General features: G+C 50.3%; 1 protein-coding gene and 1 non-coding gene across 19 annotated transcripts in view; one reads left to right on the forward strand and one right to left on the reverse strand.

Annotated features, from left to right (window-relative positions):
• Positions 1 to 23,495, forward strand: part of GAS7 (growth arrest specific 7) — a 201,061-nt gene that overhangs the window by 120,316 nt on the left and 57,250 nt on the right. For 11 of the 18 annotated variants that reach the window (XR_004523775.2, XR_004523778.2, XR_004523783.2 and 8 more), the window contains exons 2-4: positions 166 to 286; positions 1,079 to 1,174; positions 22,860 to 22,940. Coding sequence is in view for 2 of the 18 variants with exons in the window: in XM_033847251.2 (XP_033703142.1) it covers positions 166 to 286; positions 1,079 to 1,174; positions 22,860 to 22,940 (298 nt within the window). In the remaining 16 variants the exon portion in view is untranslated. Of the gene's footprint in view, positions 1 to 165; positions 287 to 887; positions 1,000 to 1,078; positions 1,175 to 11,745; positions 15,667 to 22,859; positions 22,941 to 23,495 lie in introns of those variants that run through there. The other 7 variants (XR_004523776.2, XR_012328644.1, XR_012328646.1 and 4 more) reach the window with 3 other exon arrangements.
• On the reverse strand, positions 18,792 to 18,864 carry TRNAL-UAA (transfer RNA leucine (anticodon UAA)). Its single transcript has one exon. It is a non-coding gene; the product is annotated as a tRNA-Leu (tRNA).

Genomic DNA, 23,495 nt, shown 5'->3' on the forward strand with positions numbered 1-23,495 from the left:
ACATCACACCTGCAGCCCGTAACCTCCCCCAGGGAGGCCCGTGGGCCACGCGCCCCCGCCAGTGTCGAGCCACTCCAGGGAGACTTCATCTGCCTCTGACTTCCTGGTTGAAAGACAGCTGCAGAAATGCCACATGTGTGTGACCTTCTCTGTCTTCCTCCACAGAAGCCTGGAATGGCCCCCCCTCCACCGGGAGAGGAAAGCCAGACGGTTGTCCTTCCACCAGGCTGGCAGAGCTACTTGTCCCCTCAGGGCCGGCGCTACTATGTCAACACGGCCACCAATGGTGAGTCCCGCTCTGGGCAGCGTCCTGCGCCAGCCCCGGGGTCCTGTCCGTCTGGAGGGGTGGTTCTCTCCTCCCTCCTTCACCTCCTGGGCTTTAGACTTTTCCTTCCAAAATCTACCTCAGAAGCTGCAGGGGAATCTTGCCTTCTTCACAGGGCTGGGTGGCAGGGGGCTGAGGCTGGGTGGGGAAAGCTGCCCTTCAAAGTTGGGGTCATCCTTGGAACCTCACAACCACCCGGCATCTTTGTGGAACCCAGCCTCATGGTCTGGGGCTGTGTTTTCCAAACTGAGATCGCCAGAGGGTCTGCGGTCCACAGCTGGTTTAAATCAAATCAAACAGGTTACACTACTGCATGATTTCTTGGAACTTGGAATGCGCTGATTGATACCCAAACAAGGGTTATGAGAGTGGGGTTTCCCTAATTACATCACAACATCGCTCTCTCTTCCCTGAAGTATCTCACTGGCTGGAGTTTCTTAGGATGTTTTATGGGAAATTCTGGGGCTAGTTATGGATTATTTATTCTAACCGGTAATTAGAGGTTCCCTGTGCATTTCTGAGTTGGGTCAGGACCACATCTCTTTGCCTCCGATTATTGTAGGCCTCCTGAGCCTTCACAACCACTCCAGGATCCTAGCACGTAGGCTGTAGGATGACCTGCAGGAAGGCTGGAGCAGGGTCGTACAAGGAGGAGTGGCGGCATCTATAACGAGGTGAACAGAGCAGTGTACAGGCTGTGGTCTCGGGCTGGGCAGAGCAAAGCCAGCCATCAGCTCTGTCTCTTGACCCCAGGGAAACTGCCACCAGAGAACGGAGAGGATGGAAACACAGAAAGTGAGATCTGGTGGGAATCACAGATGCGTGTGCCAAGGCAGAACGTGGACTCGGGTAGGATTTCGGCACCTCACTTCCCCCATCTGTGCCTACCTGACTTACGGCTACCTCCTCCCTCCCGACAGCACCATTGATATGGTCTATGTTTATGAACCTGCACTTGGCGGGAGCGGGGTGGGGAACTGGTGACAGGAGAGCCAGCTGCTGTCTAGAGGAAGCAACAGAGAAGGCAGCTGACAGCTGCCACTTGGGGCGTCTGGTTTGTTTATATTGCCTGGCAACCTGGCCTTCCGCTCAAGGAGGGGTGTTCTAGTTGAAGAGGTAACCAGGGGTTTCTAGGAAAAGGGAAGCAGAACTATTTCTGACCATTCTAATCAGAAGCTTCCTCACAATAAGCACAGAGCAGCTTTGTACTGTTATCAGACTTTGAAGTTTTGGAGGTGAGTGTGTTTATGGGCAGTGCCCCATCTGTAAAATGCGGAAGTTGGACCAAATGATCCTGAGATCATCAAGAATTCGGCTCCATTCTTGTCCTGAATTAGCCACTCTGTTGCAAAGGGGCAGAAGGGTAAAAGTAGCTTTCTAAAATCTAACTGATTTTTTAAAAATAGCCGTGTAACAAACAGTCCGTTGCTAGTATATGCTCTCATTCATTTAACTAGCCCTCTCTTTAGTAAGGGGATAGTTAAATCCCATTTTATGTTACCAGGCAGTGTGAATTTCCAATAACTTGCATGTCAAAGAATAGGGTTCTTTTTTCAGCCATTTAAAAATGTAAAAGTCGGGCTTCCCTGGTGGCGCAGTGGTTGAGAGTCCGCCTGCCGATGCAGGGGACACGGGTTCGTGCCCCGGTCCGGGAAGATCCCACATGCCGCGGAGTGGCTGGGCCCATGCGCCATGGCCGCTGAGCCTGCGCATCCGGAGCCTGTGCTCCGCAACGGGAGAGGCCACAACAGTGAGAGGCCCGTGTACTGCAAAAAAAAAAAAAAAAAATGTAAAAGTCGATCTTAGTTAAGGAGTTCCCAAGCTGTATGATGACATGCATGTGTTGGCCCATGGGCCATATTGGTTGCTGTATTCCTGGCTCCTTGGTCTTGCATTCTAGACACATGCCAGCTTTTTTTTTTTAATCAATAATCAAACAATTACATTTACTGTGTATATATTATATGTCGAAATGCACTAAATTACCCATAAATAATTTTACTTCGCCTACTCAACAATCCAGTATAACAGTGGTTCTCAATAGGGACAATTTTGCTCACCAGGGGGCAAGTCTGAAAAGAATTTTGATTGTTCCAACTGGGGAATATACTGGCATCTAGTGAGTAGAGGCCAGGGATGCTGATGAATATCCTACAGGGCACTAGACACATGCCAGTTTTATTCATTCGTGTTTAATTCATTCTTCATCTGGTTGATTGAATTGTTCAGTCAACAAACATGTGTTGGGCCTCACGTATGTTCCAGGCAGAGTGTTGGATGCTGAGGATATAATAATAAAAAAGAAGCAGCCTCAGCCCTCAAATTACTTCTACTAATGGAAGCAGATTTTATTTTTTTTTATTTTTAGTTTTGGCTGTACTTTTATGTTTTTGGCCATATTTTAAACTTTTGATCCAGCTTGCAGGATCTTAGTTCCCTGACCAGGAATCAAACCTGGGCCCTGACAGTGAAAGCGCCAAGTCCAAACCACTGGACCATCAGGGAATTCCCAGAAGCAGATTTTAAATGAGTCCATATTTGATTGCAGTCGAGAGCAGGGCTGTGAAGGAGGAGTCCACAGTATTTTGAGAGCATGTCCCAGAGAGACCCTGGGAGGTCAGGGGAGACTTCCTGGAGGAGGAGGTTCCCTTCAGCTGAGATGAGAAGCATGACAACAATATCGGTCATGTTTGGAGGGATCATGCAGACCCTGAACATCACGTTAAAGATTTTGCTTTTTAGTTTTAAGGCACTAGGAAGACCAGATATCTTTCTGATTCTCCTCTGGAATCTTAGCCCCATTTTGTTTGGCTGCTGGACTGCTTTGTAAATTTTTTAATCTGACTGCCTTTCTGCAGGAAGGTGCTTATCAGAGCAGCCTCTGGCTCTTCTCACACCCACGTTTATCTGACCCCTGACTCCTGGAAGCACGTGTCTCCTCACAGCCGGGCCAGCTGCACCCACCTTTCCGCCCCAACTCTTGGATCTCTGCTGCCCTGGGACTCTGGCCAGAATCGCTCGCCACTGTCCAGGAAGCAGACCCCCTTCTCGCAGGCACCGTGAGCCGTTTCTTTCTTCTTCTTTCTGTCTGTCCACCTTGCTTCCAAGCTCTCCTGGTCTCCCTTAATCCCTAATCGCTGCTTATGCAGAGGGCGCTGGGGTACCATAGACGTGCTGTCCTCGTTTTTACACCATGTACAAATGCAAGGAGTTTAAAGCCCAATTTACATTTGTATTACCCTGCTCTGGCTCATCTGCTTATTTTCAAATCCGTTTAGGATTTTCTGCATGGGGATTGTTACAGGGCTGCTGTGCTGGGCTGTGGGGTACGAAATCAAACCGGAGGCCATCTCCGCCTTCAACGACTGCAGGTGTGACAGAGTCAGAAACACGGAAACCAATGAGTGTTTCGGGTGTTAACGTGGAAACCTGCAGGCCCAAGGAAGGGGGTCGCCAGCTTTATCTGGGTGTCAGACAAGTCTTTGAGAGCAGGGATGCGGGGTCCTTGCCTTGGGCGTTTTCAGCTGCAGTGGCAGCACGAGCAGAGGGGAGGCAGCAGGGGGAAGGCTGATGTGGCCGGCGTGGGTGAGGAAGGGGGGGGGACTTGGGGGTCTGATCCACTAAAGACCCCAATGGGGCACCGTGAAGAGTTGGGGCTTTGCCCTGTGGGCGTGGAAAGCGATGGAAGCACTGGCTTGACATCCTCAGAATATTGCGGCGATATTGCTCGTGCAGCAGAGTGATGGGTTATAGGATGGTGAGCAGGAACCTGACAGGCTCGATGAGAAGAGAAGTAATCAGGTCAGCTCCAGCTCCGTGTCTGTAGTGTGGCCGGAGAGGAGGAGATACGATCTGTCAGACGGGGTGTGGCAGGTCCAGGAAAGAAGAACGCACAGATTCCTTTTCTGCCTTGTGTGCCGGAGCTGTTCAGTGAGAACAGGGAACTTGGGAGGAATGGCTTTGGAAGAAAGAAGATGATTCCACGTGGAGCATACCGTTCCTTGGGGAACATTCAGGGAGAGATGGGCAGTGTATGTTGGACGGATGGGTCTGTGACTCAGGGGTCGTCATCTGGGCTAAAGATGAGGCGCTGGGGAGCTGTGTGGGTGCACGGCGTGGTGGGCAGAGAGCAGACTGGGTTACACCCCCACTTGTCCCTTGGTCTGACTCCGTTGCAAGCCCAGGTAGCGGCCCGGAACTTGCATTTCATCAGCAGAGAACTGAAATCAGGAGCGTGCAGGAGGTCACCCAGGGCAAGCCTCCAGGGGGAAGAGAGCCCTGCAGAACCACGCTTAAGGGAGGGGCAGAGGGGGCTCGGGAAAGAATCGTCAGAGATGTGAGGCTTCCAGGAGCAGGCAGTGTCCTGAATGGCAAAGGAGAAAAGATTGTCAAGACAGACTGAAATACAGGTCAGATTTATGGTGGGGGAGGGGATATTGTAAGTCTTTGGGGAAAGCACACATTATTTAATAAATGGTGTTGGGCCAGATGGCTCACAGGAAATTTTGTTGGGTAAGTTAATGCAATGACACTATTGTTTTCGTAGAAACTCAGCAAGGCCATCAGAGCATGAGACTTTGGGAGGCATCTTCCTCCCACCCATCTCCCCTTATCTCCTCACGGTTTATGGCTCTCTGGGGCATTTTGTCAGGCAGGGTGGTACTGAGCTTAGGCCCCAGGGTTCTGGTATCAGGAAATTGCTTGTGCTGCAGTGCTCCGTTCTACCCAAAGTTGACTCTATTGCCAAAAATGAGAGTGTGTTTAGTTTCTGGTTATGGAGCTATTATCAGTAGCCAGCCTATTCAGGGACCTAAGCTAGTGTTAAGCGGGACCTCTTATTTGCATAACAAATAACTGCATTTCAAGAAAACAGCACAAAGTTGTTTTGCTCCATTTATCATTGGAAGCCCAGATATGCACATTTAATCACTTAACAGGGTCAGAGATATTCAGGTCTTCTTTTTGGAGAGATGCTGGCTTTTTAGATATTATTTAAGATATATTTTTACTATTTGGACCTCGAAGGGATATTTCAAGCCAGTAACGAAGGCCAAGCTTGGTTTTGCTTAGTGTATGAGTCAGTATTTTATCTCTTACATAGATTAATCTTTATATACTTTAAATCTGATAGTTTCATTTATCTGTCTTTCATTTCTAAAGAAAGAGGATCATTTGAAGAGGGTGCCTTAGTCCTGTTTCCCCGAGAAAGCAGAGCCTGAGGCAAGGATTAAGTGTTAACACCTTATTTGGGAGGTATAAGCCCAGAATGGTGAGGGTGGGTGAGGGGGGAAGAGAGGCAAAGGAAGATGCTGGCTAGCCTTGACAGTGAACTGACAGCCAGCGGGTTGCTCAGCAAGTGTGTTCGCTTCTCTGGAACCAGGTTTGCAGAGAGGAGTCATGCCTTTGAGTAGTCCACGGGAGAGCAGAGGTGTTTTATCTGCTCCCCTCCTTCTCATCTCCTGTTTCCCACTGGCCACGCTTCTCTGCTTGGAGAGCCATTTCCCCCCACTTTGGGGTGTAGCATCTGACCCCCAGCAGCCTCTTGGAAAGCCTTATTCCACGCCCACAGAGTGATGCTTCAGCCAAGCCCAAGGCGATGGTCAGTGGAGCGTGGGTGAGGTACCCACCAAAATAGGAGGAGGCAGTCGATGGAAATGTGAGGAAGAGCCCAATGTCTGTCCCAGCCTGGAGGCTCCTGTCCCACTGTGTGCTGGGCTGTACATCTCTCTCCGCTGTCAGGCCTTGATGACTTGATTATTTACAGGGTTTCGGTGGCCGATGACTTTTACTCAGTCATCCTAGGGGGAACCTTACAAATCATTGAACACAGCAGTCGGCAGTCTACAGTCCTTGGGCCAAATTCAGCTTGCAGCCTGTTTCTGTAAATAGAGTTTAATTGGAACACAGGCGTGCTCTTTTCTTTTCTTTTTTTTTTTTAATATATATTTATTTTAATTTTTGGCTGCGTTGGGTCTTTGTTGCTGTGCGGGTCTCGTTGTGGTGAGCGGGGGCTACTCTTCGTTGCGGTGCGTGGGCTTCTCATTGCCGTGGCTTCTCCTGCTGCAGAGCACGGGTTCTAGGTGTGCGGGCTCCAGAGCGCAGCCTCAGTAGTTCTGACTCGTGGGCTCTAGAGCACAGGCTCAGTAGTTGTGGCACAGGGGCTTAGTTGCTCTGCAGCATGTGGGATCTTCCCGGACCAGGGCTCGAACCCACGTCCCCTGCATTGGCAGGTGGACTCTTAACCACTGCACCACCAGGGAAGCCCCTCTTTTATTTTCTTTTTGCCTAAGGCTGCTATTGCCCAAAGATGGCAGAGTTGAGTAGGGTCCATATAGCTCACAAAACCAAAAATGTTTACTCTCCGGCCTTTAAAAGAAAAAGTTTGATGATCCCCCCAGCCTAACAGATAGAACCCGTTCATTTTACACACGAGGAAGGGAGTCCCCCATTGGGGTAAAGGGACTCAGTCAAAGTTACCTGCCCATTCAAAGACCAAGCTATGCTTGGATCCCCTGTCTTCTAATCTTTTCCTTTTTACCTCAGTATACAGGAGGATGGGCATGGGGGAGGGCAGTGACTTAATTTGCAGTAAGGATAACTGAGTTCATGGATTAGTAGCAAAAACAATTCGAGATAACTTTTATTTTTAAGGGAAACACAACTATCTTCTGAGAGCATCAACTGAAACCCAGGAGAGCTGGGAACTGTTTTTAAGCTCTTTTGACAAAGAATTCATATGTATAAATGTTTTATTATGTTTGTGAGCCAAACGTGGAGGATTAAACCAGGATTTGAGCTTTTGGATTCATTTACCAAATAATAGGCACTTTTCTTGATTTCTGGTTTTAATTTTTCTTTAAGTGAGTAGATTCCCATTTAACTTTATTACAGCAGGAGCTAATGTGAGTTTCTGGATAAGTTTTCCAGTAGAACCCTTTTTAAAAGCATTCCTTGAGCTTCTCTTTGTTACAAATAATTGGAATACTTGAGAGAGCAGCCCTGATAATTCTCAGTTAATAAAAGTTGCCCTGAGAAGCTTCTGCGCCCAAAAACATCAGTCTGTTTTCATCTGTCCATCTGTGTTGAACAAATGTGAGACTAAAACGATGCTTTTATTTGGCACATTCAGTTGATTGAAATAGGTGCGTGTGTGTGTGTGTGTGTGTGTGCGCGCGCGTGTGTGCGTGCGTGTGTGTTCATGTTTTTTATTTTAGCTGTATTATTTTTCTTTCATGGACTCTTTCTTAATGGGAAGCTGTGAGCCCTTAAATCTTACTATTCATCTGTTTCTGTGGGATTGCGTTTTTCCCTTCCAGAGAATTCATTTTAATCTGTAATATTAAGGTAACACTTCAGTACACATCTCTCATTTCTCAGCAGTTTTTAAGCAGTTTTAAATTCTCCTGGAATTTTGGCAGGTGCGAGGTGGGTTAGAGAGTCATTCACGCTGCCAGGAAGTTGAAGTCCCATAAAAATCAAAACACAAAGCAGACAGAATTTTATTGTTTGCTAGTGTTACTTTGAAAAAGACAACTTATTGGTCAACAGTGTAAGAACTTTCCTCATTGGATGTTAGGTGGGGTCTCCAGTTAGCAGCAAGTGGTTCAGATCTGGAATAAAATAGAATGTATGGCATAGGACCCAGCAGTTCCACTCCTAGATATCTACCCAAGAGAACTGAAAACGTGTCCACACAAAAATTTATACATGAATGTTCATAGCAGCATTATTCATGATGGCCAGAAACAACCCAAACGTCCATCAGCGAATGAGTGGATAAACAAAATGTGGTCTGGGAATTCCCTGGCGGTCCAGTGATTAGGACTCCATGCTCTTACCCACGAGGGCCTGCGTTCAATCCCTGGTTGGGGAACTAAGATCCCACAAGCTGCTCGGTGTGGGCCCCCCCCCCCCACCAAAATTAATATCCGAAACAAAATGTGGTCTGTCCCTGCAATGGGAAGTTATTCAGCCATAAAAAGGAAGCAAGTACTAATGGGTACATGCAACATGCATGGGTGAACCTTGAAAATATCGTGCTAAGGGAAAGAAGCCACACACACAAAGCCCTATGTTGTGTGATTCCATTTATATGAAATGCTTAGAACAGGCAAATCCATAGACCCAGATAGCAGATTCGTGGTTCCAGGGACTGGGGAGAAGGGGTGACTTCTCACGGGTAAGGGGTGTCCTTTTGAGGTGATGAAAATGTTCTAAAATTAGATAGTGTTGGTGGTTGCACATCTCTGTGAATATACTAAAAACCCCTGTAATGTGTGCTTTTAGAGAGTGAGTTGCATGGTATATGAGTTATATCACAATAAAAACAGGCATATAGAGGTAGGTGGGTGAGTTGGTGACTTTCCTGGTGTCCTTCTAGAACAAGTCCTTTGATGCCTCAGTTGGGCATTCCTTCTGCCCGATTCCCAAACTTCGGTGGGCATTGAAGCACATGGGGAGTTTGTTTAAAAATATTGACACACAGCTCCTGCCGCAGACCTACTGAATTGGAATCTCCTATTTGGAGCGAGTAAAAATTTCTGCTTTATATCTTTAATTGTTTTCTGATAGTCACCACCTATTTTTGACGTCTAAGGAGACAACCAGATTGATGATGGCATGGTCAGTGGATCAGATATTCTGACGCTGAAGAGTCCCTTGAAATCCAGTTTTTCTCTCGTGGAAATTCAATGAGAAAATACAATTTTCTTCGAACAAGTAAACGTGCATTATAGTCCCAAGGTTAAATAAATGGTTTATGGTTATATAACCGTAAACCATTGTCGTTAAAGTAGAATCTCGCGGAAAAACGACTTGAAGACAAATAACTCAATCTTACAGTGACAGGATATAGAATGAGAATAAAATACCAACAAAGGCCCTTCACCTGGCTTGTGTTTATACTCTTGTGTTGTCAGGGTAGCAGACTTGCAGATATCTCTAGCCTTTATTCTTGTCTACATAACAGGATGTAGTGGCAGTTCTTATCATTTCACAGCTTTTGAGTCAATAGCTCAAAAAACATTTTTTTTTGAATCTCAGTATTTTTGCCATTAAAAAAATAAAAGACGTATGAACTCTGGTTTCAACTTTGTTTCTAGCTGCAACTAAGTCAAAGGCTTTGGGGCTTCTACTGTTTTCATTTTCCCATTCTCTGTAGCACTCTGACATCTAGACATCTGAACACCATCCTTGCCTTCAAGGAACTTGGAGTCTAGTGAAAGAGTTCTAGGCCTTGGAGATGTAAGAAAGCTGTAAAGTTTTTCTTCCTTCATATTTCTCTTCTCTGGAGAACGTTATCCCGGAATGTCCTAGCTGGCCTCTGCTTTGCTTAGGACATACGTACCAGTGTAGGGTCACCTTGCCCTCATCATCACTTTGCAGAGCCCAGTGGCCTGGTGAGTGTGGTGGGATCGGATCATATCCAATGACTAATCCAGCCCTGTCACGCTAATCCATCCATGTAAAGTGGTAGGATCTTTTCCAGGCATTAGATCGACCTGTATTCATTACAGGCCGAGAAAAGTACAAGGTGATCGTGAGCTGTGTATCCATAAGGAGTGACGTTTGCTTGGGTTGAACTCTGGTGTGTGATGACTGCATTTCTAGGGTAGTTGTAGTGCCTCTGGTGGCGGTGGGGCAAGGCAGGGTCAGGACCGCTAGATCCAGGTGAGCTGTCCTGCAGAGATTCAGGTAGAGTCGATGTCTCACGGGGGCTTGTCTTGAGGCCAGAGGCTGTCCACAGAAGGATTTTGTTTTGTGTTCGCCATCCTTAAAGATGTTGAATGAGTTGCCAACATTGAAAAATTGGGACATGTTTCATACCCACCCAGATACTTGTCTCCTTTTGAAAAATTGTGAGGTATGGCCGCATGCGACCCGCCTTCCTGCCTGAACGCCACCGGTGGATCTGAGCAGGTTGCCACCACTCCTGACTTTTCTTCTGCTCGAGTCTGCTTCATGCAAGCATCTTACATGTCCAGTGCTTGTGGGGCCTTGAGCTTTGACCTGTGTTTGGACATAGCCTCATGGCTTGACAGCGAGTATTGCAGGGGAAAATTAGCATTAGGCATAAAATCAGGAATCTATTTTATAAATGCACTTGGAAATAAGAGATTATGAAAGGGGACCAGGCGAGAGATGAAAGAATCGGGAGAAAGGACTGACCGGTCCACTTCAGGAAGAACTTTCAGACTCATCCCATACTCTGCCTTATTCCTGGAGCTTTCATGTGCACCCGACCTATTAGTGCAGGAAGCATTGCCGTTTGGGGGCTTCTGTAAAGCCTGTGGGGGGGGGGGGCAGTGGGAGCACGTGGCCGCAGCAGGAAGTTGGGGTCCACAGGGAAGGGCGGTCTGGACAGAGATAGCCATCAATGCTGTTTAAAGAGTTGGGTCCCACGGAGTCAGCGGAACTCCTGGCAAAATGGAAATTATCCATAGGTTATATTCTGATGAGTGAGTGGGCCAGGACCACGTGAATGGATTATCAAGCCACAAGCGTTTGCTCAATGCCTTCTCTGTTGCCGTCTCTCATTATGCACTTGGATGGCTCCTTGCAGGGGTGGTGTGGGCGAACACAATGCAAATGGCTTCGAGAACGCCTCCCAGTGGAGATGAGATTGTTAAAGGAGACTTTCCTCGTGGGTTGCAGTCCATTTTCTTTCCTGCCTGAACAGACCTCTGCAGGTCCCTTCCGGCCCTCAAATCCTGTGCAACAGGGAGTTGCCACACCGCCGTGCTCCTCACACACCACTGCTGGGGAACCTGCCTCGTACGGAGAGCTGGCATGGCGTCCCGGCGATCAGATCTTCACTGTTGGAGGAAGGTCTTGGAGCTGAGGAACAGCCTTTTTGTAATTTCAGTCCAAGATGGATTCCGGAGTAGGCAGTGCTCTTCCAAGAGGTGTGGGAGGAGGATGGGGTGAGAAGTTAGTGGCGCGGGATGAGTGTTGATTGCGTGCGCTCCCCGGCAGCGGGGTGCTGGGCTGGGCACGGGGCTCTGGGAGCCTCCCCTGAAGGGTCTTGCTGTCCTTGGAAGGTCATGGGCTGGGCCTTGTACCCGGCGGGGCTCCTGGACATTCCTGTGGAGTGATGCGCTGCCCTCTTGCCGGCTGTGCTTATTAGCACCTGTGTACCCAGCCCGAGAAGAAATAGCCCCTGCAATGGGTGAGAGCAGAGGAAGTTACCGAGCGGTCCAGCACAGGGATGGACTGCGCGAAGAACATGCTGGAAGGGGATTCTGCCCCCCGCCCCCTCCCCAGGCATTCAGCCTTAATGGCCCTTGTGGGGATCTAATGGGGGTGGGGCGGTCTCGGGGACTGGGGATACTTGGGGTAGGGAGGTCGGAGCGGAAGCAGTTTTCCAACTGGTACAGACGTTTTTCACTGTTTGAACAACCAGTCTGACGGCACTCGTGCTCTGCGTGGCTGCCTGCTGGGACATGTACTAGGGCTGGGGCTTAGTTTTCCCCTGGTCCCTGGTGGTCCAGTTCCTTGCTCCCCCTCTGGGCCCTGCCACAGACCCGGACCCTCTGCTTCTGAATCCCTGGACTCCTCTGTCCAGACTTTCTGTTCCCCAGATCAACTCCATAGGTTAGTGTGACCTCCATCCCTGCCTCCTACTGTTCCCAGCCAGCTGCAGCCTTTTGAACTGTGTCCCCCCCACCCCCCCAAAGGAAGTTTAAGTCCTAACCCCTAGGACCCTTGAATGTGACCTTGGATATAGGGTCTTTGCAGACGATCAGGTTAAGATCCCGGCGCTTGCTGGGCCCTCATCCAATACGTCGGATCCTTACGAAAAGCGTTTTGGACGCAGAGACAGACACACACAGAGGGAAGACGATGTGAAGACACAAAGGGAGCCCATCTATGAGCCACGGAATGACCGAGGCCACCAGAAGCCAGGGAAGAGGCCTAGAGCAGATGCTCACAAGCTCTCAGAAGGAAGCAATCTTGCTGACACCTTGGTCTCAGACTTCCAGCCTCCAGAACTGTGACGCAATACATTTCTGTCGTAGTCGAAGCTGCCTAGTTCGTGGTGTTTTGTTAGGGCAGCCCCAGGAAACCAATACATTTCCCACGCCCAGAGTAACACGCCATCGTGGTCTCTTTGGGCACTGCTAAAACAAACAAGCGGTGTTTTGTCCTCCGCAATGCTGTGGACAGGAGCAATCTGTCATCTGTGTCTCAGAACACCTGCCCTACGGGGCAGTTAGCACCAGCAGCAGGAAGGGTGGCCCGCCTTCCTGTTACGTTGCCAACCTATCGCCAGCCGATCAGCGAATGTGAGGTATGAGCTCCGGCTTAGGATAGCTGCCAGGGTACCAGAACGCCAGTAATTCCAAGAGATGTGCGTGCAGGAAAGCTTTAATACGAGCTGCAGCAAAGAGACACTTGTTTTCTCTTCCCCATTTAAGTGGATTTCCCACTCCTTTTTTTTTTTTTTTAATTGGAGTAGAGTTGATTTACAATGTTGTGTTAGTTTCAGGTGCACAGCAGTGTGAATTGAGACACTTCATGAAGCAGTTGATTTCCCGGTACTTGTGAGGCTTCTCTGGAACATACCAGAGAGGACTTGGCTGGAGGTCATGTTCATCTCCGGTTTAAGCCAGATTCTAGGTGCATTACCAGCAATCCTGGTCTTGAGCCCCCATCTTGAAAAGAGAAGGGTTGGGCTGCTTTGGAAAGCCTTTCAAGCTTTGTATTTCCTAAGGACAGAGCCCTGTGGCCATGCAGACAGGACCCAGCTCCCGGCCACCACCTCCCTCTGTCCCTGATTCCTGCTGCCTGGGGTGCCCTCCACTCTCATGACACACCATTGCATTTAGATGTGCAGGGAGATAACTTGTACGCAGGGGTTCTCCCTGAGCAGTGGGATCAGGGAGGATTTTTATGTTCTCTTTTGACTTTGCCGTTTTCCAGTGTTTTCTCCCTTGGACCTGTATTACTTGTACAAGTAGGTAAAATTAGCTTCTCTGAAATAGAGGAGCGGATGGGAGCTGAGCACCAAGGTTCTCTCTTGCTTCGCCTTCCCCAGCACGACATCCCACCCTCCTCGGTTCCACTGGAGAGGTGGTCTCGTGTTCTGGGGATCCTTCTGGGGCTGAGATGCACAAACTGGAGCCTGAAAGGCCCCCAGTCTTTTCTATATGGCGCAAAGGAGCATCCAGGGATGCCGGGCCACGTGATCTCTGCCACAGAAGGAGGTGTGTTCTGGGCTGGGAGTCAAGGAGACCCCCATCCCCTCCTCCCCCTCCCTTCTCTTCCTCTCTGCCACGGATAAAGACTTCACTTGCTTTCTGCTGCCCGTATGTAAAATTAACATGTGCTGATGGGGGAGACACTGCAGAAAAGGTACGGAGAGGACAGAACAGGGACACAGCCTTGGGAAATAGGACAGAAGGGGCCAAGGAGCACACAGTGCTTTTGGACACCGCGTCCCCACCCAGCTGGCTCAACTCTCGTGCACAGAGCGTGAATTCCTCTTACCAGGTGTGCAAATGCAAACTAAGAAGTTAGCGAGCTTTAGGGATGGAGAGGAAATCCTCAAGAGGCTTGCATAACAGCCCAAACATTTGTGGTCCCGGAGGATTTCTTCTTTGCTCTCTCAGAGCATCTGCCCCGTGGGGTTCACTTTTCTCTCTCCGCATCTCTCGGTCCAACTTGACTATTTGCCGCAGTTTTCAGCCAACAACACCCGTTCAGAGGAAAGGAGGTGAGCAGTGGATGCTTTCAAGTCAGGAGTAATTCGTGGGTTGGTTTGATTGTTGTACCTTTCAAAAAAAAAATTATTTTTTATAGCCCTACCTCCAACCGCTGGAGGCAGGGTGAACTGTTGCAGAGAATGCTCTTCGTCCTGTCTTTCTCTACGTCTGTGGTTCTCAAAGTGGGGTCCCTGGACCAGCAGCGTCAGTATCACCTGGGAATTTGTTAGAAATGCTGTCTCAGGCCCCACCCTGGCCCTCCTGAATCTGACCCTCTGGGGGTGTGCCTGCAATCTGTGGTTTAACCAGGCCTGCAGGTGAGGCTCCTATGCTCTAACGTTGCAGGAGGCTGCCTCTGCCCCCAGCATTTTAGCATTTCCCTAATTGGATGAGGCTTTCAGGCTTCTTTGCAGAGAGGGTTTTCTTTGTTTGCTTTTTTCTTTTTTAAACTTACTCATGCACTTTCCTAAGGAATCTTGTTTCATTCAGCTCTACCCATTTCTTCCCCATGTTGTGTAGTCTTCTCTACCCGGAATGCCCTTTCTTAATGTTTGAGGAGAGCTCATTTTGCCCAGCATTTCTATACCTGTTTTGCAGTGTTGGTTCTTTGTGCCTCAGGGGCTGGCCGGCCTTCCTCGGGCATCCAGCGGCCTTGGAAGTGCCTTTGCGGCCGCACCTCAGGGGGATGATTGCCTATTCCTATTTCCCAGAATAACCAGAGCTCTTTCTGACAGTCTCCTCTGGCTTGTGAAAAGCAACACTCTCAGTGATCTTGAGCATTATTTATAAAATGTAAAGTCACGCCTTTTACTGGAAAGTCTTCTAAATCTGGATTAGCAGTGCAGAGCCATTGAAGTCCATAAATGCTGAGTTTCTGAGAAAACAAAACAGAAAGGTGACGTATGGGTGGAAAATACCACTTTGTGGGTAGAGAAGCTTCTGAACTGTTGAGCGGTGTGATTTTTTTCCCGGGAGAGGTTATGGAAGTCCTACTTCAGAAGTCACAATTCAGCCTGGTCACAGAAGGAGATTCCAGATGTGGATCTAATGGCCTTGGGGCTGGCGTTGACCATTACGGGGCAGTGCATGTGGGAGATTGTCCAAGGGCAGGGACTACCTTGTTATAGGAATAGAAGCCCACCCAAAGTAGCTTATGAAAAAAGGACCTTTATTAGAAGGATATGGGGCATCTCACAGAAGCCCCCGCTTAAGGACCGGAAGGAAAATCAGGCGCGTTGTTTGTCCTGGGTTTCTGGGATCTCCTGATGTCTTATGCCCGTTTCTGGGTCTGTTTCATACATATTTTTCTCTGCAGACTTGCCTGTTTTCTTTAGTAGCCGGTTAGCAGAAAATGATCCAGTGGGTGAAAAAAATAGTGTCTTGTCATCTTCATTTGCACTTCTCCAATTTTTTTTTTTTTTTTTTTTTTGCGGTACACGGGCCTCTCACCGCTGCGGCCGCTCCCGCTGCAGAACACAGGCTCTGGACGCGCAGGCTCAGCGGCCATGGCTCATGGACCCAGCCGCTCCGCAGCATGTGGGATCTTTCCAGACCGGGGCGCGAACCCACGTCCCCTGCATCGACAGGCGGACTCCCAACCACTGTGCCACCGGGGAAGCCCCACTTCTCCAATTTTGAGTGAGAATCAGCATCTTTTCTTCCTTATTGGTCATCTGCAATTGTTTTTCTGTGACCCACCTGTACGTTCTGGGCTCTTTTTGGATTGAGCAGCTTGCTTGATGTCTACTTCATACTATGTGAAGGGATTTGGTGACCCGTCTGCTCTCCCTGCCCCTTCTATGTCTTTCTGTTGTCTGTTTATCTTTTTATCTACACACGCACACACACACACACACACACACACGCGCGCGCGCGCGCGCGCTCACTCACTCACTCACTCATCTTTAAAGCCAGCCATTGGCAATGTAACTAGACTTGCTTCTGACAGTGCTTTGAATTGAGCCTCCATTCATTCCTCAAACATCTATTGAGTGCCTGCTGTACCGCGGACCAGGGAGACAGAGATACATTTATCTGATACAGTCCCAGCCCTTAGAGCACATCTCTGGGAGGATCGGATTTGAAAGCAGGTGTTACAGCTGACTTAGGATGACCTCATCCAGCTCCCCAGCCGTCAGCTCCCTGAGGGCAGGGATGACGCTGTGAGCTCTCAGAGCCCCTCCCCAGCCTGGTGCCTGTTCACAGGGCTCAGAAAACCTAAATGATGTTGGCGGAGAGCACATAGGGCTGTGAGTGTCCCGGGCTTTGATTTGATAAGATTTCCAGCTGAGAATATCCTGATGGCGCTGACCTGTCAGCTCTGTCCCTGCCAACCACGTGGGACCAGGATTGCATAAAACCCTAAGGACTCAGTTGTGCTAAAGGGTTTGTGACAGTCACTGTAATTCATAAGGCTCCCTCAGACACTAAAATAGATAACAAAGCCGCAAGTCAAAGCAAAGGCTCTTGGGGACGGATGTTATGAACCTGATATTTTTAGAACATTGGGGTAGACGTGACATTTTGGAGGGTTCCTTAAGTTCCCCTACGTTGCTCTCACACATCTTGCTTCGTACTATGCCTGATCCCGTGTCTGATCGCTCCCCTGGCGTTTTTTTGTCTCATCCAGGTACCTCCCCCTCTGTGGCTGGTTCCCATCATGGTTTACTATGGACTCTACCCGTTTTTCTTACATCTGGTTAACCCCTGAGCCTGCTTGTTAAAATGCTGACTTCTGGGTTCCACCCAAGACCTGCCAAAGCAGAGTCTTCGGGCGCAAGGTCTGGGAATCTGTAGCTTCAGATCGAATGATCCTGAGGAGAGACCAAGTTTGGGAAACAGACCTGGAGCTTTGCTTAATAGCTGTGCTTAGGGTCTGGGTCCTGAGTGTTCAGGCTTTGATGTGATAAGATTTCCTTCTGGGGACCCATCTACAGTTTTCTCAGCCATACAGCAGGGCTTGGAATATCTGTGAGCTGGCAGTCAGCTGCCCATACTTGCTGGCTCAGTGACACGACCCCCTTTTTCCTGTGTTGCATCAGCCCTCATCATTCCCCAGCCCACGTTCAGGGGTTCCCGGTGTGTTTGACCAAGTCCGCACCCTATGAGGAGGTTGGTATGTCGGGGATCCTAAAGGGGTTGAAGGACAGGCTCGGGGTGTTCCAGGCGGACCACCCTCCCTACTAGAATTTCTCTGGGAGCTCCCCACCCTACTCTTGCAGGCCCTTTGTGCCAGCTGGAGCCAGTCCGAAGCTTGACTCAGGCCAATATCCAACGGCCAGGGCACTGACGGGGCTGCTGCTTCATCCATTGGCATCACCAGCCTCTGTATCATCTGTAGAGCGGGCGTCAGGGCCCCTGCCCCGCCTGGATCACAGGGTTGCATAAGGGTTCTGTGGGCTGCTGTGCGGGGACCCCCCTGCAGCTCAGACATGCTAACGAAGACCTTCTAGCATCTCTTCCCCCCAGCCCCCGAGAGGGAGCCGTGCCCTCCCTCTCCCTTTGGGAGCTGTGTTCTGTGAAGGCAGGAAGAGGAGGGTGGGGCAGGGAGGCAGCTGGTGGGGTGGAAGTTGGGAAACAGAGAGGAGGAAAGAGGAAGGAAGGAATGCAGAGGGTTTTGTTTCATTCATATTATTAGTGTTGTTGTTTAATGTGTTTGAGGGCTTCCTCTGTCTCCGAGACTGTGCTGGAAGCTGTATGTGCCCACTGACCGTGCATCCCAGGACCACGAGGCTGCAGTCGTGTCATCCCCACTTTACAGTGAGGAAACCGAGGCCGAGTAGTAAGGGGTGGAGCTGGGATTCGAACCTCTGTCTGTGTGACACCTGAGCTCTTAGGAACATCTCTAGGCTGCCTCAGAATATTTGAGGGGTGTTTTAAACACCCGGTCCAGGTTCCTTTCCACTTCTTACCTTTCTTGTGCCAGTGGAGTCCTGGTGTCCCCAGCTCTCCTCTCCCGCAGTGCTCAGGGGAGCACCCCAGGGCCGTGTGTGCTGCCTGAAGGCTGGGAGTTGGTGGGGTGTTAGCTACCACCTACTTACCCCCATCCCCACCCCCCAGGCTTGACTCCAGCCAGCATTTCCTGCTGAAGACCTCAGGTCTCCCAGCCTGGGGTCCATGTTTGCTGAAGCTCAGGAAATAGACTAGATTCTGGGGCCAGTGGCCGTGTTGCAACCCTTCTGGGCTGCCTGAGACTCAGGGTCTGGCCCAGGATCAGAAGCCCTCCCGCTGGTGATCAGACCTAGATGATCCTGCAGAGCAGTTCATGCCCCTCCAAGAGGGTGTTGTGTTTTTTCGTTTGTTTGTTTAAATGTACAAGGCTATATTTTATTCAGTTAGGTACAGTATTCTACATATCTCCAGTTTCCATGGAATTTGTTAATCCTGTGTTTCAGTTCTTTGATGTCATTTTAAAAATTTTGTACCTGCTTCCTTTTTCAGTTTTTTTTTTTTTTTTTTTTGCGGTACGCGGGCCTCTCACTGTTGTGGCCTCTCCCGTTGCGGAGCACAGGCTCCGGACGCGCAGGTTCAGCGGCCATGGCTCACGGGCCCAGCCGCTCCGCGGCATGTGGGATCTTCCCGGACCGGGGCACGAACCCGTATCCCCTGCATCGGCAGGCAGACTCTCAACCACTGCGCCACCAGGGAAGCCCCCTTTTTCAGTTTTGACAGAGGTGCTTTAAAGTCCTAGTTTTGGAGGCATGTCCACTTCTTGCGATTGTGAAAGTTTTCTTGGCCACACCACATGGCTTGCAGGATCTTAGTTCCCTGACCAGGGCTCGAACCCGGGCCCTCTACAGTTTAAGTGCAGAGTCCTAACCACTGGACCGCCAGGGAATTCCCTGCAAAAGAGTGTTTGCGAGGAGCTTTTGCGTCCTTCTGTTTCCACATGCTGTGTCCCTGCCAAGGGCATCCGGGGTGTGCGTGATCAGGACCCAAGAACCCAGTTCCTCCTAGGCTGGTACCTGTGGTTATTTCACCTGATAGCCAGTGGGGGCAGCAGAGAGCTACTACTCAACCAAGAAAACTGACCAATCATGAGCCAGGAGTCCACTGGTGGGTGGGGCAGAGTGTGGGAAGGGGAGGGGGAAAAGGGTGGGGGACAAGGCTCACAGATTCCCCCAAGGCAGATGAGGTCCAGGGGCTCACTGACTTTCCCAGTGCAAGCTCGTACCTTGCAAAGCATGAAGGATGTAGTTTTAACAAAGGGAAACGAAGTCTACAAGTGACTCTAAAGTTAATAACTCCTGCCTTGCTTACTGTTTTTTAAAAATAATAATAATTATTATTATTCTTATTTTAAGGAAGGGGCGTCTGTGCTCTGAAATCACATTGACATCACTTTCCACCTTTCAACTATACTCTCTGTTTAGAAGTTTTATTCTACATGGGCAGCCCCTGTAATCCACTGATGGGGAAATGGAAATTTCTGGCTTCTCACATGGGTGGCTAGAATAGCAACCTCCCTTGGTCCGATTTGATCCACGGTCAGCAGTCAGCTCAGTTGTGTGTGTATCTGTCTCCCCTGTTTTCAGCGGAAGAGGTTCGAGTTGAGTTCGAGTTGCCTTTAGGAAACAATGTGTTTCTCCTGAATTGGGTTGGACGGTCAGAGGCTTTCCAAGCACAGGTTTCACTCCTTCCACTCTGTCCTCACTGGCCCCCACCCCCCGCCCAGAGCCTTTGGGGCCTGCATGGCAGTGACTGTTAGCAGTCTGGGTGGTCAACTGGAATGACCTAGCCCCCCAGGATGGAAGCCCAGAGAATGCAAGGGGGCCTCAATCCAGGGTAGCCTGAGCCCCGAGCTGCCACTTCAGTTTTGCTTTGGCGCTATCGGGGAGCCTGGTGTGCTGTAAATAGATTAGGGAGTCTTTTATTGAAAAAGACCTGGAAATGGTTTCCTGCCTGTGTGTGGTGTGGTCATCTGGGGTGATTTTTCCTGCTGCCGATGAGGTCACTCAGCCAGAGCCCCGGGGGCTCTCTCCAGATGTCCGCCTGGCCTGCCCCAGGCTCACAGTGGCTTTGTATTTTGGACTGACCAGAGCTGGCTAAGACCAGGAGGTGGGCTGGGCTGAACCCTTCAGGCATCTGCATCGTCCCTGATGGAGTCCTGGCGGAGGTTGGATAGAGAGATGCGATACAGGAGAAGAGATTCCCGCCTCTGAGGGCCTGTGAGTGACCCAGGCCAGCGAATACAGGGCAAGGGGCCTTCCTTCGGGCCCCAGCACCTAGAGCGTGGTTCTGACTGCAGGCAGCATCTCCCTGTGATTTCAGAGCCTTCTCCCGCAGTCCGCTGGGAAGGCTGCATGGAGGAAGAGGCGTTTTAGTTGGAACTTGGCAAACGAACACGATCCTGACATCCAGGGATGGTGGGGGCGGGAGGTGGTGAGGGTGTGTAAAAATCAGAGCAAAGACATGTTCCGAGACCAGCAAGTGAGTTACCTGGGCTGGAGTGAGGTCAGTGGGAGTCAGTCTGGACAGACAGACAAGGTTGCTGTGCTGGAGCCTCGCTGGCGGAGAGGTGGGCGTGGGGATGACAAAGCTTGGACTTTGTTCTCTGTGCCATGTTGGAAAGGAGGCGCAAGGGGTTCTCCAGGTGAGCGCTGACCCTGAGTGGGGAGACACGTTAGGGGTGAGGTGGAGAGGAGGTGAGGAAAGTGATGGAGGGGCACCTCCAGGCCCCGGGAACTGATTGCATGTGGGTGGTGGGACCCGGGAGGAGCTGGTGAAGCCGTGGAGGTTGGTCCCCTGAGCCCCAGGGGGCTGCGTTGGAGGGGAGAGCCTGAGCTGGGCTCTGTGGATGTGGAGACAGCAGTGTGGCCTCCAGGTGGGGCCGATCCAGCGGACGGAAGAGAGGCCTCTTTAGGGAGGAGATGGAGGCTGCAGGCCGCGTCTGGTCTCTGCTGGAGCCCAGCTCACTTTGTAGGAAGGCTTCTTTCTCATCTGAATCCCCCCCATTTCTACATCCAGCCTCGCTAGTCTGTTTGCTTTATTTAACTCTGATGAGGCACTTACTGTGTGCCCCTGTCATCCAAAGCACCTTCCGTGTACTAACCCATGTCATGCTGTTACAGCCCTAATTAGGTACCATTTTTATCCCCATTGTACGGTTGAGAAAAACAAAGCACAGGGTTAGATGGCTTCCAAAGGTCACTCAGCTCCTGAGCGGCCAGGCCTAGGATGCTTCCACTGCCCTCGGCCTCTGAGCGGTCTGGTGGTCTTTATATAGATTCTCCAAGTCTTGGTGCTCTCAGCACGAGCCCAAGCGTCCCTCCTCCTCCAGGGATGCTGCCCTCTAGTCACCCCTCCTGGAAGACCCCTCTGCTCTCTTGTTCCTGGTCACATCCTCCCTGCTGCTTGCCTTTTGCTCACCCTCCTTTTTCTCTCCCTTAAGACATGAAGGGACCGTATTACCACCCGACTCCTAGAGCCATAAGATCCTAAAACCCAAACAGTAGATCTTAAGGTTTTGAGACCCCCAATCAAAGCTGGAGGGCAAGAGTATTGGGGCCTAAAGGACCAGTCAGCCCGACCCTTTCATTTTAGATGAAGAATCGGAGGACCAGAGAAGTAGCGTCACTTGCCCAGGGCTGCACAGCAGATAAGAGTCGGAACTGAGGGCAAACCCCAGTTCTCTCGAATCTTAATTCACAGAAGCCATTGAAAGATTGTGTTCGTTTTTGCTTTAAATATTTGAGACAATTGAATTTTCAGTAAGAGAATTTTGGACTAAATAGTGTCATATCCATATATTGGACTAACTTTAAAAATAACTTGATGCTAAAAGCTTATAAATGGGCATTTGGCATGAACACAACAGCTGCCATTATTGATCTCATTTTACAGAGGTGGAAACCGAGGCACCCAGGGGACGATTAGCTTGGTCAAGGTTAAACTGGTGGTGAGAGGCAGAGCTGGGATTCAAACCCAGACATCTGGCTCTAGACTCACTGCTGCTAATAGATCCTAACCCCTGTGCTATCCGGCCCTTTTAATGGTTTTGGAAAGATACCCACAGAAGTCCATAGGTGAAGAGAACGTACAGTATGATTTTGTTTTGTTCCAAAGATGTACATAGGCCTAGAAAACAAATCAGCACACAGGTGCCCAAATGTTTAGTGACGGCCTCCGAGCTGTGGGACTACGGATGATACTTTTTCTTCTTTGCACTTCTTTCTACATCATCACGTTGTATCTAGTGAGAAAGTATTATTTTTATCACTAGACAATTTTATGAGAAGTCTCTGCTCACAGCAGTGAGATGGGTAGAGTAGCGTTTGGGGGATGATCGTATAGCTGCAACCTTAGCGTTATTTCTGGCTGGATATTGGAAGAGAGAAGTGTTCAATCAGACACAGCAGCTGTAATTCACACGAGACGTGGAGTTGCAGAACCAGGAAGGAAGTCACCCCCAATCACCCAGGTCTCTGTACAGACCCCCGGCCAGGGCTCCTTCCCCTGGGCTTTGGGGTTTCAGATGACAGTGGGCATTTGGGGAGTGATGCCCGGTTGACAGCTGGGGTTCCAGGACGAGGGACCCAAGTGGAGATGCATGAGTTGGCAGCCTCGGAGGAGAGGGGCAATGGGGGCTGTTTCACAGGATTCCACCCAGAAGGCCACCTCCTTTTGGTCCCAGCTGCATGGAGAAGGGTCCCCAGCAGAGAGAAACTTTGTTGTCATGGGAAGGCAGGAGAGGAGATGGATATGGGAGCAGAAGGCGGACCCGTGCTTCCCGGGTTTAGGGAGGGACGTGGCCCAGTTCTGCTCTGTGACACTCGGAGCTTCTGCCCTAGCAAATTCTCAGCGCGATTGTGTTTTTTTCTTTCTTTGACCAGAGACCACCTGGGAGCGTCCCAGCAGTTCTCCTGGGATTCCAGCCAGCCCTGGCCCTCACAGAAGCTCTCTGCCTCTGACAGGTACCGTCCACGCACTACTTCGGGGCACCCTGGGGGCCGGCTGGGAACCACACACACCTTCAAGGGGGAGGCCACGGCTCTGGAGCCTGGGTCTGAAACCTGGCTGCGGATCGTACGGGCCAAACCTGGGGAGGGGTCTAGAGGGCTTGGAGGCCCCGTAGCCTGTTGCCCCGTGGGATGGCAACACTCCAGTAGTGCCGGCAGCAGCTCTGGTCCCTCTCACTCGCTCTCAGGTGCTCAGGGAGGTGGCGGGGCATGGCTGGGTGAGGTGAAGCGTCAGAGCTCTTAGCTGTCTGCCAGTGTAGGGACCCAAACCGGGGGCAGACTCGGTCCACGTGGTTCCCGAAGGCCTCAAGGAATAGGAGTTAAGGAGGCAGGTGTTTACAGGGCAGCTTTCAAACAGAATGTCTGGAAAGCAAATGGATTCCTTGCAAGGATATGAGTTCTCCATCAGCGTAGGGAACGAAGCAGAGGTGGTCAAGGTAGACATTCCTATAATAGGTGGAGGGGTTATTACTCTTAGGATACATCTCATTCTGGGATCCCAGGAGGTGG

This window comes from Tursiops truncatus, chromosome 20, assembly GCF_011762595.2.
Source record: "Tursiops truncatus isolate mTurTru1 chromosome 20, mTurTru1.mat.Y, whole genome shotgun sequence".
In the NCBI taxonomy this organism is placed as follows: domain Eukaryota; kingdom Metazoa; phylum Chordata; class Mammalia; order Artiodactyla; family Delphinidae; genus Tursiops; species Tursiops truncatus.